This window comes from Pleurodeles waltl, chromosome 11 (assembly GCF_031143425.1).
Source record: "Pleurodeles waltl isolate 20211129_DDA chromosome 11, aPleWal1.hap1.20221129, whole genome shotgun sequence".
Classification (NCBI taxonomy): domain Eukaryota; kingdom Metazoa; phylum Chordata; class Amphibia; order Caudata; family Salamandridae; genus Pleurodeles; species Pleurodeles waltl.
The window spans coordinates 54,189,139-54,203,144 of NC_090450.1; the positions used below are offsets into that span (position 1 = coordinate 54,189,139).

Below are 14,006 nucleotides of genomic sequence, written 5' to 3' on the forward strand. Positions count from 1 at the left end.
GTTGTTGGACAGTTTACTGGGGAGGTTGCTGGGTAGCCAACAACCTCTGTGCAGGAAGGCGGTGTACCCACATCAAGTGATGAGGTGGGTTTAGCTGTGAGTTACTCGTGAATTTCGATGTGTAAGACATGCTCACTCACAGTCCTCATTCGGAAAATGTTCCCATGAGAGAGCCTTTCGCACCTCTTGAAACTCTGAAACAAGCCATACCTAAACCTGAGTGTGAAGTAAGACACAACTGCTTACATAAGAAGCTTTGAGAATATCAGGCCTGGAAATTCAGGAGAAATTCAAACAAACTGAGGCAAATAAGAATTACTGACAGAAAAATCTTTCTGATTTGGGTCTTGCCTATTCTCCGTAAAACATCCTGCCTGGCCATATTGTGCTTAATTTCTGCCTGCGTTTGCCGGTGCTCGGCACTGGCACCTATATACAGTGGTACTGGTTTATGACAGTACAGCACATTGTGATGCTCGCAGCCTATTTTGGGGGCATAGCATGTGTATTTAGCGTTTGATACGCCCCCACTTCCTGGCTATCTCTGCAGCTTTGGGTGACCTCCAGTGGGGCAAAATGACACACTTTTTTTTAATTAAGTATGATGGTTAGGGGGTAATGCTGGCCCTGCCATTAGGTAGCACTGGCCGGAGCTGCGCAGCCAATGTTGTACTTATTTGGGTAAGAAACGTTTTGGAGCAACGGGGTGGCACTAAGTTTGTTGCAAAATTTACTACAGAACTAAATTAATATAAGAAGTTGCAGCATACGGATCGGATGAATAAACCTGGTCCTATGAGCCACTCTCCTATAGAAAGGCATTACTTTATAATGCGATCCACGATACTCATACATAAAACTATGAGCAAATTTAAATTTCATTGTCTTAAAGTACACTATTCTGAGTCGCTAGTTAATGGATTCGGACGATGGAACATAAAGCATACCTCGCAGCTTCGGTATATCTGTCCAACAATCGAAAGACGGTGGCCTGACGGAGATGATTCCGGAAGTACGATGGATTTAAAGTGATGCTCCTGAGAGAGAGAGAGAGAGAGAGAGAGAGAGAGAGAGAAAACTAGGGTCATTAAACGTTCAATTTTACAAGACACAAGCCCGTCATCAAGCTGTGCGCGAGGAACAGGCACGTCTTTGTCAGACATCCTTTGCATGTGTACCTCGAATCCCAGGCATGATTGCTCATTCACGGTTTCCCTCGACAGATGCATAACTTTGCATAATTACAATATGTACAGGGTTTGCAAGCGAACGTTATAACCCGTCGCCTCGACTATTATGTTTTTATGTGAACTAGATGGGACGTGAGGCGCGGGCACATAAAGCGAGATTCGTCTCGCTGTATCCGGCGCGGTTTCACGGCACTGAAATAAATGCAAACGGGCAACTCGATAACCTGAGATAAACTCAATAAAAAAACGATGCAAGGGAAAAATATTTCAAGAATGATGTCCCACAGCTGACTGGAAGATTCGGCTGTGCCAATAAGAATGAATGCGAATGTGCAGTTAGGGAGCCGCTGGAGTGTGCTCCGTGAATAGTTTCTAATTGCGCACAGTTGTGCCCTTGGAAGAGCTCAAATGACAGATTTGTCAAAAGAGGTCCATCTTTGATAAACTTGGCCCCGACTACTCCAATCTGAAGATTTACTAATGAGTGTTTGAAATACATCTGCAAGATGCCGAGGCACCCGTTGATCTGTTCGCCAAAAAATCATCCTGCCAGAGTACAAAAATGTAAAAACACAAATACAGACGTGTGCGCGATCTCTCGCTGTCAGGCGCGCGCGCGCACACATACCTGAAGGCACGCGAGAGACATACACGCATGCACACACAGACACATGTAATGCTCACATGCACGTATGAACATGCGGGGGCGCGCCCACACGGACATAAACATGTGCGCACAAAGACCCAAGTGCGCGCGCACACATGTAATGATCACATGCACGTATGCACATACGTATGTGCGTATGCGCGCTCACACAGACAAAAACATGTGCACACAGACCCAAGTGCGCGTGCACACATACACACAACAGACACGTACTCGCTTGCGTACACATACGCGCACAGACACAGATGAAATGTTCACACACACACATATATATATACACATATGGGCACAGCTCTAGCGCCTTGCAATGCCCACCTGAGATAAGTTTTTTAAGTTTATATCACTTTGTGTTTTGTCCAGTAGTGTGAAGGTAGCTCAGCAAAAGGAAACCTTAAAAGATAATTTCACTTTTTTTTTTTTTTTAATTAAAAAGTTTATGACTTAATACTAGGGAGGTGGAAAGAGCACTGTGCAGGTAAAAAATAAATTGCATTTACAAATCCCGCGGAATAAATACAAATAGAGGGAATGCCTTATAATCAAGCTGTTGCAAATAGAAAGTTATGGTAAAACATCTGTAGAGCAAGTATTCAAATAGAATTGAGCAGCACAGACGCAGGACTAGGTGAAGGAGTTAGGAAGTACTGGTAAGATGGCCTAGCGGCCTAGTGTTCGATGTGCATGCTCTGGATGTGAGATACATTCAACAAGGGTGTAGGTCATCTTCCACAGTCCGGCCTGAAGTTCTGAACGGTGGGAGCACTACATGTCTGAGCATGGCGGGCTTGTGTCCTTACAGGGACACGGACCCGGGTAGGTGTATCAGCACTGGCGGCAGCATCCAAAAATTATTATTGCGCTCGACCAAGGGTCCGTGTGGTCCTAGGAAGCGCGTTCCCCTAATTGGGTTGGGCGACGGTTATTAGACCTTCTCACTAACGTAAGTGACTGGATACCTATATACATACCTTTGTTTGTTCTCTTGGAGAATAGCTTTACAGACCCCCCTCATACCTAGGAGATATTTATAGTCTTTTTTGGTCCTGACGAAGCATCAAGGGATCCGTACGGACCACCAGGATGCGAAACATGTTGACCCATATTAGGGATGGTTTGGAAATTCCCCACCCTTTTTGCGATTGTTCAGATTTAGAGTGACTGATCATTGTTTCAGCTTCACTCATTTGACTATTTTTAATCTTGGCCTTTTCCTTCATATTAGGTCCAATAAAGCAGTTACCTGATGTTGATCTTTTAGAGCCAATTTTAACCACTACCTTTAATCTCCTCTAATATTCTTTCTCACTTTTTTTTGGGGTCACGGCTTCATTATCATAAAAGATCTCCGGCAAAGAGCCCCCCCTCTTGGGGTGGTGCCCGTCAGACATTGCAGCGCCGGTCTGACGAGGAGCAGCTCCGATGATGAAGCATGACATCCTTCGGGATGTGTGAGGTGTCTTGCTCCTAAAATTTAGGACCCCCTCTATAGTATTCCCCCCCCCCCCCCTTTTTTTTCTCCTTCTCCTTTGGAACAGTGTATCTTATTTTTCAGACTCATTACTTGGGAGGGTATACACTGGACCACAATACCTCCTTATCCCTTCATTTTGTTACAGTCATTGTCTCAGATCACCAATTTTCTTTGGCCAAAGAGATCAAGAAAGGTCCGAAGATCACACGACTTTGGATCAAGGTCACTTGTCTATATGAGCTCCCGTTCAAATATGCCACAACTGAATCCTAGGGCCCAGAGATCTAGTACAGAGTATGTGATTTAGGTTCTCTCCTTGCAACTTCGACAGGACCGATCATGCCCAAAGTGATGTAAGAGAACCTCTGAAAGACCCTATTAGGCTATTCACAGAGGCATTCCTGAGTACATTCAGTAGCACTACATGACTACTACAACACTACTTCACTTCCCAACATTCCGCAGCTTGTCTTGGTTTCCTGTGTTCTGAGCCAGAATCAGCCATGTCTTCTGAGGAAAGGGATGTATCCATGGGGTGGCCTGAGTTTTGACAGTAATGAATAAAACTTGGCTGAGGCTTTCTGTAAATACGGACAGGTGAGGTCGTGGTGGAGGACTGAGAGACTGGAAGATCCCGGGTGGTTCAGCTTCGTCACCTCCAGAAACTCTGATGATTCCAAGGATAAGCTGCACGGGTTGAACTGAGAGAACCTCAACAGGTGACAGACCCACATCAACCTGGCGGGAAAATCTTCTTGTGGCTCCTGCGGCGGCCAAGGATACTTTAGAGGTGGTGGCAACCACTATAGTAGAAGTGGTAGATATGGAGATGGCTCCCGAAATTACATTGAAGGTGGTGGAAGGAGCAGGAGGTACGATGATCAGGTGGATCCTCTTAAGAAAATTAAAGTAATACCAAGATCACCTTGACTTCTTTCCCATGGCTGTAACTATAAAGACTTTTAAAGCTTCACCAACCGGTTTAGTTCAACTTCATCTTACACCAGCACGTAGTCTTCAGTTTTTTGTCCATGCCCTTTATCAGGTGGCCCATTCTTTAGAAATGCAATGTTTACTGTCAATGGAAACTGAACAAGCTGGGGAATCTACTGAAAAGTGCACTACTGACTATAAGTGTTAAAATTCCGTAGAGTAATAGGTATTCCTGTGGACCTGGTGAACTACCCTGAATCTACCCAAAGAGAGAAAGGTTCTTAATGTTCTTTTTTCACTGGTAGAATTGCACTATCAGTGTTCAAACTACTTAGGAATTATTGTGTACCCAATTCTTTTGGCTTCATTAAGTCCTATTAATCATGGGCTGAATGACTAATTAAACAAAATTGTGTGTACTACAATATTACTACTACAATTACTACTACAACAGTGGTACTTCAAGCAGTAGTAATTGGTAAAACCCTTTTACTTTGTGAAATGGCCCTAATATGCCAAAAATGGAAATATTCCTGCAATATTCATATACAATTAATAGAACTAGAAAAGGGACTTTGCACTATTTGGGACCTTTTATAACAGGGAGTTGGATATTTTGTGGTCCATTCACCAAAGCATTTATGAGTTAAAATCAATTACTCCTGTAGTACCGTTTCACGTACTCATAATTCCATTGTGAATTGGAACCCATGTGAAGAACTGAGCACCACGAGGGACTCAAGAGGACAGGTGTGTCCTGGTATATGGCTGTAAAGAAAACACGACCACTTTAGAAAACACATAAAAAAAACTAATATATGGTAAGTGAAATGGTATGCATTTGGCTCGTGGATGTATGTCAGGGCGTCAATAAAATCTTGAAATATATGAGATTCAGTAATTGTGTTCCACAGCTGCAAATACTCCCCAGCAGTTTGCTTGCGACATATGGTAAATATTAACAGGTCAGCTGTAGAATTTGATAAAAATATGAATAGTTACAGGCATCATAATAAATGTTATTACAGCTTAATGGAAATCACATGTAGAAAATCCACTACATTCGCAGCCGATAAAAACGTATATTTTGCATTACAGTAAACATTAAGGTTCATGTATGTTTCTCAGAATGCACGCTGCATACTCATTTTTACCAGTGTCTAATATAAACAGATAATGACATCATATTAATTTCAGAACGCTTCTTAAAATATCCTTAATCTATCTATCTATATCTCTATATATATATATATATATATATATATATATATATATATATATAAAGCATAAACACAGTTTCAAAGCTGAGACAAACTCTAGGATTCAATATTCTCATGCCAAAGTTGCAGACGTCATCAGGTCGAGCACGTTTCTATTAATCACATGCACTACAAAATGTCCAGAGTAAAACAACTGTGTAAACTAAGCTCTAAAGGGTTAAAGATCACAAGAAACCCAGCAGCTGCCATTTAATGCAAGATTATTTTCGTATGATGAACTGCTCCGATTGAAAAGAACTTTACTATGAGATTCGTAATAATTATAGCATATTTTACATAGCGCTTAATCACGGATTTTGCCGTTTGTTGTGTTGGGATCAGAACGAATAACGACCGAGTTGTCCTTGAGCTTGTAACCCGAAGGTCACACCCAATGCCAGTAGCTAGCTCTTAAATGTCCAGGTATCTCGATAATGTCACGTTTTAGAATTCCACTCAAAGGAAAAACATTACTGAGCATCAATAAAACGACCTAACCTTCATCACCAAAGCTCATCCATTTTAACTGCATACGCGTCACGAGCTCGGAGTCTTTCTCACTGGATTTCATGTTCTCTGATATTTTTATTTGTTCCAGATATCTCTCAAATAAATGCACAGACTTTGAAGCGTTGTTGAAATATGCGTTTTTTAATCCAGTGGGTCCCAACCTCTGGTCCCAGGACCCCTATGGGTCTGCTACTGCTTAGAAAATTAAATAATATTAACAGATTAGTTACTCAGCTTTCAGTAATGACTCAGTAGGTGTGGGGGGGTCCCCGGATTCAAATAATGATTCAATGGGGGGGGTCCCCATGTTCCAATATTGATAAAGTTGGGGACCACATAAATTGAAAGGTTGGGAACCACTGTTTTAATCCGTTGCACACATATATTTTGGTATGAGTTGAGTGATACTCAAGCGACTTTCTCAAATGGCAGACAGAGAAATACCAATTGATTAGACACTGAGGAGCATAGTTATACTCTGAGTGCGCCATTTCAGCATCAACATTTTTTGACGCTAAAATGGTGCAAACTGAACTCCATATTTATATTTTGACGTTAGACCAGTTTGGCGTCAAAATATAGGCGTTATCGCCATGTTGTGGATGCGGCAAACTACCTTGTGCTAATTAGATGCAATGTAGGCGTTCCAGTCCACAACATGATGCTAACCCCCCTAGCGCCATATTTATACTCTGGCGCAGAAACAACAAACATGGAGTAGGCGGACCCAAATAATGGTGCTAACCCTTCTTAGCACCATTATTTAACGCCTAGGTCTGACCAGGCGTTAGGGGACCTATGGACCCATTTCCATGGCTGAACACCATGGAATGGGCCCACAGATGCCCACCCCAATCCCCAGGAGTACCCTCACCCACACCAGAGGGACGCCATCCTGGGTAAGTACAGGTAAGTATTAATTGATTTTTTTCCTGTGCCATTGGGGGCCCTTTACATGGCACTGGCAATAGGTATTATGGCCTTGCCCAGAGAACACTGGTCCCTTAGGCTGGCCATTGGGGTGATGGGCATGACTCCTGTCTTTACTAAGACAGGGGTAATTTGTGGGTGGTAGTGCATCAGAAAATGACGCTAGGCTGGTTAGCGGCAGATTAATTGCAGCTAACCAGCATAGTGTCATTTCTGGCCCAATAATGCCCTTTTCTCTACCACCACCACCCCCTTGGCTAGCATCTTGTTCATAGACGTTAGCCATTCCTTAGCCCCAGCGTGCGCCATTCCATAAATATGGCACCCAGCTGGTGCTATGGAATGGCGCTAGCAGGCGCTATGGATTTTGACGCAAGACTGCGCTAAGGCAGTCTTGCATCAAGATCCATAATTATGGGCCAGATTGTTTAGGCAAGCCTTCACGCATCATGGTAGATATAGTGCAGAACAACTGTGTATTCACCTTTTTATAGTATTTGCTGGTAAGTTGAAGCATATCCAGTGCTAGTCATCCATTTACATAACTTGGGTATGTTTCATATCGAAACTGTTTTCTGATGATCAGAGCTCAACCTTTGTCTTCTGGAAATGAACTAAGCAAAATGGAGAACATTAGTGTAGGAAGAATTCCATAGACCCTGATGCAAGCAAAGAAAATAACTCCCTTTGACCTATGTTGCAGTAGCAATACAGCAATTATCAGGGTTCAACATGCCCCCTTAAGGAGGATCTGGGCCCCAGTGACACTGCTCCTGCTCCACCAATGGTAGCTACGCCCCTGATAGAGAGAGTGAGAATGCTCTTGGGTAGTTCCTATCTATCCTTTATATGGGTCTTCATCAAAAATGTCTCTGTTTAAACAAGGGTCTGGTAAAGGCTACAGAACACATTTGTGCGCCATATAATATGTTGAGAAGAACACAGGAGAATATAGTGGTACACTGCTAAAGTCTTTTTGGCTTCTGTATGTATGTGCAGGAAAAAGAGTATGGTTTCTCTAATTGAATTCAAAGTCACACTACCTTACCCTTCCTTATATTTTAGAAAACCCTAGTTCTTTAACTCAAAGCTGGTAATCAATGTAGAAGCCAATGGACTTATTAATGATGGGGAGAAGCCAATGGGAGCGTACTAGTGACCTATGGTTGGCCAGAGCTCGCACGTTTCCTAGGTATCTGTGTGAGGATTTGTAGGCATACTTTTAAAAGGAGATCAAGTAGACTAAAAATAAACTATGACAGGAATGAAAGTGGGAAATGAGAGCTTTGTGAGCCTAAGATGACCTGCCATGGGGGTGGGCAAACTTCATTTTTGGTCGATGGTTTCTACGTTCTACAATTTACTTATTGGTCAGATTTAGATCTAAGAATGTACAAAGTAAAGTATTGCATGTTTGTTTAACATTGACTTATGGTTACACCACAAATATTAAAGTCTGGAAGCAGTAATGTATATAGTAACATAGACGTTTGAATGTGACACTGTTATTTTCCTTCAGTCTTTCTTCGCCAAAGTGAACGATGGTGGTGCCAATGGGATGTCACAGGATCAGCACCATGACCCATTCTTATTTGAGTCCTTTTTCTGAACATTGCAGATGGGCCACAAGAGAAGTTATACCTCTATGAATTTTCACTAAAGTGTTTATCAGAGCTGAAACCAGAAAGAAATGTGGACATGAGATGGGGTATGGGAGAACTTGTAAAGTGAGGAAAGGTATTGCAACTGGGGTTCAATACAGCTTAGTTCATCGGGTGCAGAATAAGGTAGTGAAGGACAGTGGTACTGCAGGCCACTATAAAGGAGAGGAATTAAGGGATTACGGGCCATATGTACCAACGCATTTTCCCATAGACACAGAATGGGTAAAACCCTTTGATACATCTGGCCCTACATTCTGCAGTCACCTCTTATGAATCCCACTATAATCCTGATAGGGCTGGCAAATCCCAGTGGCAGGATTTACTGTCCCCAATGGGATTAGGACTTTCTTGGTAACTCCTTGGCTCTTGAGTATTTCAACTGGAGATAGGTCCAGCAAAAAGCACATGGAGTCTCTTGGTGAAAAACAAGGCAATAACAAAAAGAAATCTGTGTGGAAATACCAAATTCAAAATGCTAACTCCCCAAATTCCATAATCAGAGTATACCTGCCTCTTTCTGTCTTATCATGACCCCCAATATTTCTACTTCCAGGGATCGGTGTGAAAAAATACCTGGCAGAAAACTGCTCGGCTCGTAATGTACCCCTTAATGGCCCCAGTTTGAAGAGCCAATGTGCAGAGCATCAGGAATGTCAGTGGAACAAATGAGGTGATCAGAGAGGCAGAAAATCTAAAAAAAATATATAGACATCGCTAAATGAATAAAAAAAAAAAAAAAAAAAAAAAGACCAGGGCAGACCAGCAGCATGCAACCAAAATGGTGCCATTAGGAAGGTGTTGGAGATGAATGCAGACATTTACATACATATAACCATGAGAAAAGTAGGCAAGAATAGAGGAGATTCAGACATCCCAGTGCATGAAAATAATCACAACACTACAGGTGAATTTCAGGATAGTTTTTTTTTTCTACAAAAGGGCCCATGTGTGGGAGTCCAAACTGCTAAAAGTTCAGAAAAAAGTTGCTAGCCTTGCAATTTCAAGGGTGAAAAGTACCCTCTAACACTAGCCAAGGCTCCAGAACCTTTTGAACAACCCAGGGGTTAGGGCTCAGTCTTATAGGGTCAACAGTGGGGTCCAAGGCAAATATAGTTGAAACTGGGCAGCTGGGCTCAGCAGAAATTTAGGCTTCTTGCAGCTTTTTTTGTTCCTGGAGTTGACAGAAGTTTAGCCTACTGGCCCTTGGAATCTACTCATCTGTTCTGGGTATATGTAGGGACCAGGTCCAGCCCTGGGGGATTCTCCTCGCTGGTTCAAAACCAGGTACCAAGCTTTTTTTGCCTTCCATGAGGCCTGAGGTGTTCTGAAGTGGGTACTGGTAGTCCCACATTTATGCCCTGTGCTAGCTTGTCGGTCACTCACTAACCAATGGGGTAAAAATTCCCAAGGGTGCCCAACCCACTTTAGCAGCAATTCCAGTGTCTAGTGTACAATTTCAACCAACCTCCGGGTCTCTAGGTGACTATTGGAGATTAAATCTGAAATGGCTACTATAGTCCTTAAACATGAAAATCCCACAACTTTCTAAAGAAGGCATTTTCAGTATAGTAATTTTAAATCCAACTTGACCATTATATTGAATTAAATTACTATTAAATTGGCTCCTAGAATCATGGTTCTAGATAGTCCTAAACTGAGGTTATGCATTATAAAGGTGCTATAATGTAACACTGTACTTTTTATGGGGAAGCCGGCCGTGCCACAGTGAAAAGTGACTTTGGAGATTTGTCACTGCCACAGCATGTGTGCCACTGCAGGGGGACGGCCCAGGAATGTACTGTATGGCTTAAATACTGCTCATTCCTGCCCTTTCCCAGTGACGTAGTGCAGCACAGGAAGCTTGCTTGCTTGCTGTGCTGCACTGTGTCTCTTTGCAAATATCTGCCCCTTTGTGTCTTATGCACACAATGGGAACAACTTACTGCAACATGTAGGCAATGATTCCCCATTCTGTCATAACCTCACTAATCCTGCAATGGCAGTTGCAACAGAAAATCTATGCGTAGTATGTCTCATCTCACATTTTCTGAATCGACTGAACCACATTATATGTGTCGGTTAACAAATCAAGATGATAATCATGTGGTAAACAAGGCAACTTAATATCAGTACAAAGTGCTCAAGATGTCGAAGTGTAAGATTAGTGTTTCTGCAATGGTGTACCTAGTCTCAGCATCAGTTACACTTCAAATAAAATACTGGTATGTGAACAAATCCCGTGTTCATAAGTGACTGTTCCAAAAATGGCAGAATACTTGCATCTTGACTATAGTTGCTAGAGCAACTCTGCAAGAAGTAGTTATAAATTCGATAGGTGTCATGCAATGTCAGTGTAGGCCCCATTCACATGTTAAAGTCAATTTAGTGCACCACTGTAAGAACAACATTACAAAACATACATATGTCTCAGCCATACTGACTGTCTAGGTGCACACATATATGTATCTATCAAGCCACATTGACATATGTAACCAATGTGATAAACCACTAGTATTGTTTTGCATCTCGGCCAAATTCCATTCATATGAAGCCATCAATGTCAAATCCATAAACTCAAACACAATGCTCTCAAATATGTCATACACCAGTAACTAACACAGAGTGGAATGCAACCAAGGCCAGGTATCACAATGTACCCAGGATCCCAATCTCAACATTTCCTCGCCACATTAATAATTTTCAGAATCAATGCATAGAAGTACAGAATCCCCTACAAGGTAGAATCATATACATACATGTGTAAAACTAAAGAATTATGTCCAGGTCTGTAGTAGAAAGCTACTTGTATCTGCATCAATTAACACTACATAATATTGGTCCACATTTCCAAACCTATGTGTCCATATTCTTCAGCATAACCTGTCTGACAACAAGCATTAGCTAAAGGCTGACAACACAATGTATAACTAGCCATGCCACATATTGCAAATGCAATACATGTAGGCAGTAAATTCTCATGCCAAAGTAAGTGAACAAATTAAAGCCTGGGCAAGTTGCCATGTAGGCAAGCAACAGCATTTAGATGTTTCAAAAGGACCTATATATGGTTGGCAGTAGGTTTGGACAGGTTGGCACTGTCCAAACCTACCTAGTGCTGAGTATATGAAACAAAATCACTCAACAAATTTGTCACTATGCACATGTAGTGATTGCACATAACAAAGTCGTCCACAACTTTCAGAAATACCCATCACAGTAATCTACTGCCTGATCATGAAAGTCAACATGTAGAACTTCTGAAAGTATCAGGAAATGGTCAACATTAGCATTGACAGAGATAACTGGAAGAGACGTGTCAAACCATGGTCAACTGTATATATAGCATATAAAGTTCAATACTGTAAGATATACCTATGAGTTAGTCAGTATATAAAACACACAGGACAGGTCCATCTCCGTGACAATGTGGATAACAATTAACAGTTGTTTCTGTATACTTTCAATTGACCAAAGATATGGTCTGCAGCCGTGGATCATGACCACATTCCCCCATCCCCAGATGGAGCCTGGAAAATGGTTCAACCAGGCACTGACCAGGACTAGGAACACTGTTGAGGGGACATTCGGTATTCTGAAGTCCAGGTTTAGATGCCTCAATACATCTGGGTTAAGATTGCTGTACTCAACTATGGTGTGAAAGGTAATTCTGGTGTGTGAAATCCTACACAAGCTAAGTGTCAGAACAAATATCTCATGGGACTTCAAGCCAAAAGATAGAGACCAAATGGAGGAGGAGGATTACAATGAAGGAGACATCCACCACACAATGGCTGGTCGACGCCGATACAACAGCATTGTGTTAAATGTTTTTCACAATTGATCAACATGATTGACAAAATCTCTGAAATATTCTTAAATGTTCAACTTGACAATAAATGTTTGAACGGATTCATTGTGTTGTCTTTATCTCACAGTTAAGGTAAACATCAAGTCACTCATCATCTCAACTAGAAATAGACCTAAACATGTTTCAATCTTGTCATCAGCGCAGCAATGCAATGTGATGCAGTGTGCTGCATGAAAGGTACAGGCAAGGCTTGCAACATATTCACATCTAAATAGTACATATCTGTCCTCACACTCTTGAGCAGGACAGTGCTGCACAGCTAGCAGTCTTGCTGTGTTCTGCAGCAGCAAAGTGTGTTTCGTATGGTACTCGGTGAGTTTTGCGACATAAATAACCCAATATGTCCATACCAGAGACAAAGCACTCATTGTAGCGTGTCTCACCAATGTGGTAGCATGCAGAATGGCAGTACTTTGCAGGAGCAAATGTTGTAGCACATAACATCACAGATCATGCGTGACAGTTGTCATGGACAAAGGCAAAGTATAATGTGTGGAAGTTAAAATTATCTTTTACAGAAGGCATACATACATGTGTCGGGTACCTCAAAACACAACACATGCAAGTCAATTTCTGGCCCGATTGTCATATATACCACTACAGGCTGTAGTTGTCAAAATACACATTTAACAGGCATTGCAGAGCAATGTAATGAGACTCAAAGTCCTGTAACACAACAATATAAACCGATGACTTCGCACTGTGAGGAATTACCCAGAGAAATAAGACAATGGTGCTGTTTTTTGCACTTGAAGAATACAAAGATGCAGCCAGAAGTGAAGTGTCCATGTCAATAGTCACACAAAAATGTATGCTTATATACATTAGCTCAATGAACATGATGTGATGGAGGAATATGGATATGAACATTCCTCTGCATGGCAAGAGTAGTATACCCCTGCCTGGAGTGTAAAAGTGCATAGTTGAGGGGATCACAAAACTTGTATCATTCAAAGGGGAAATGGCATTTGAGCGTGTGCCATTACATAAGCCTGTGCAATAGATTGCAATCTTCTTGGACAAGGAGAGCCACACAAAGACCTGCCCTCAGAGTAGATGCACTGATACCGAAACACTGAGACAAAGTTCATGTGGGTTTGGCAGCCTGATGTTTATTGAACAGTAGTAGTGAACATGATAATATGACCCTGGTTCACTGCAGGGAGGCATACCGGCCCTTCACCTATTGTAAAGGTCTGTTGTTCTGTGTTATTCTCATACCTGCCCAACATCATGTTGATCAAAATATGGGTGCATAATAAAACCATGTGCCAAATGCATGTGCCTGTGCAAGGCATACACAACACAATGGCTGCAATGTGAATCCGTGTGCACTTGTTAAGAGTGTGTGTGCTGGTTGAGTGTGTTCACCTTCAGACACTCTAGCACAGTCCAAAGGAAGTGTAGAACCAAACAGTGTGCAGCATGTCATGATGTTTGTGTTCAGCCGATACATGTGGATCACAGTTTAGTTCCCCTATTGTCCTGTGACTTTCAATAGAGGGGCATATAAT

The 14,006-nt window shown here is 42.0% G+C and overlaps 1 protein-coding gene across 1 annotated transcript in view; it reads right to left on the minus strand.

The window, feature by feature from the left end:
- The window catches only part of SPATA16 (spermatogenesis associated 16), a 552,592-nt gene that overhangs the window by 380,152 nt on the left and 158,434 nt on the right, over window positions 1–14,006 (minus strand). The window contains exon 3 of the mRNA XM_069212614.1: window positions 948–1,037. Coding sequence (XP_069068715.1) covers window positions 948–1,037 — 90 coding nt within the window. The remainder of the gene's footprint in view (window positions 1–947; window positions 1,038–14,006) is intronic.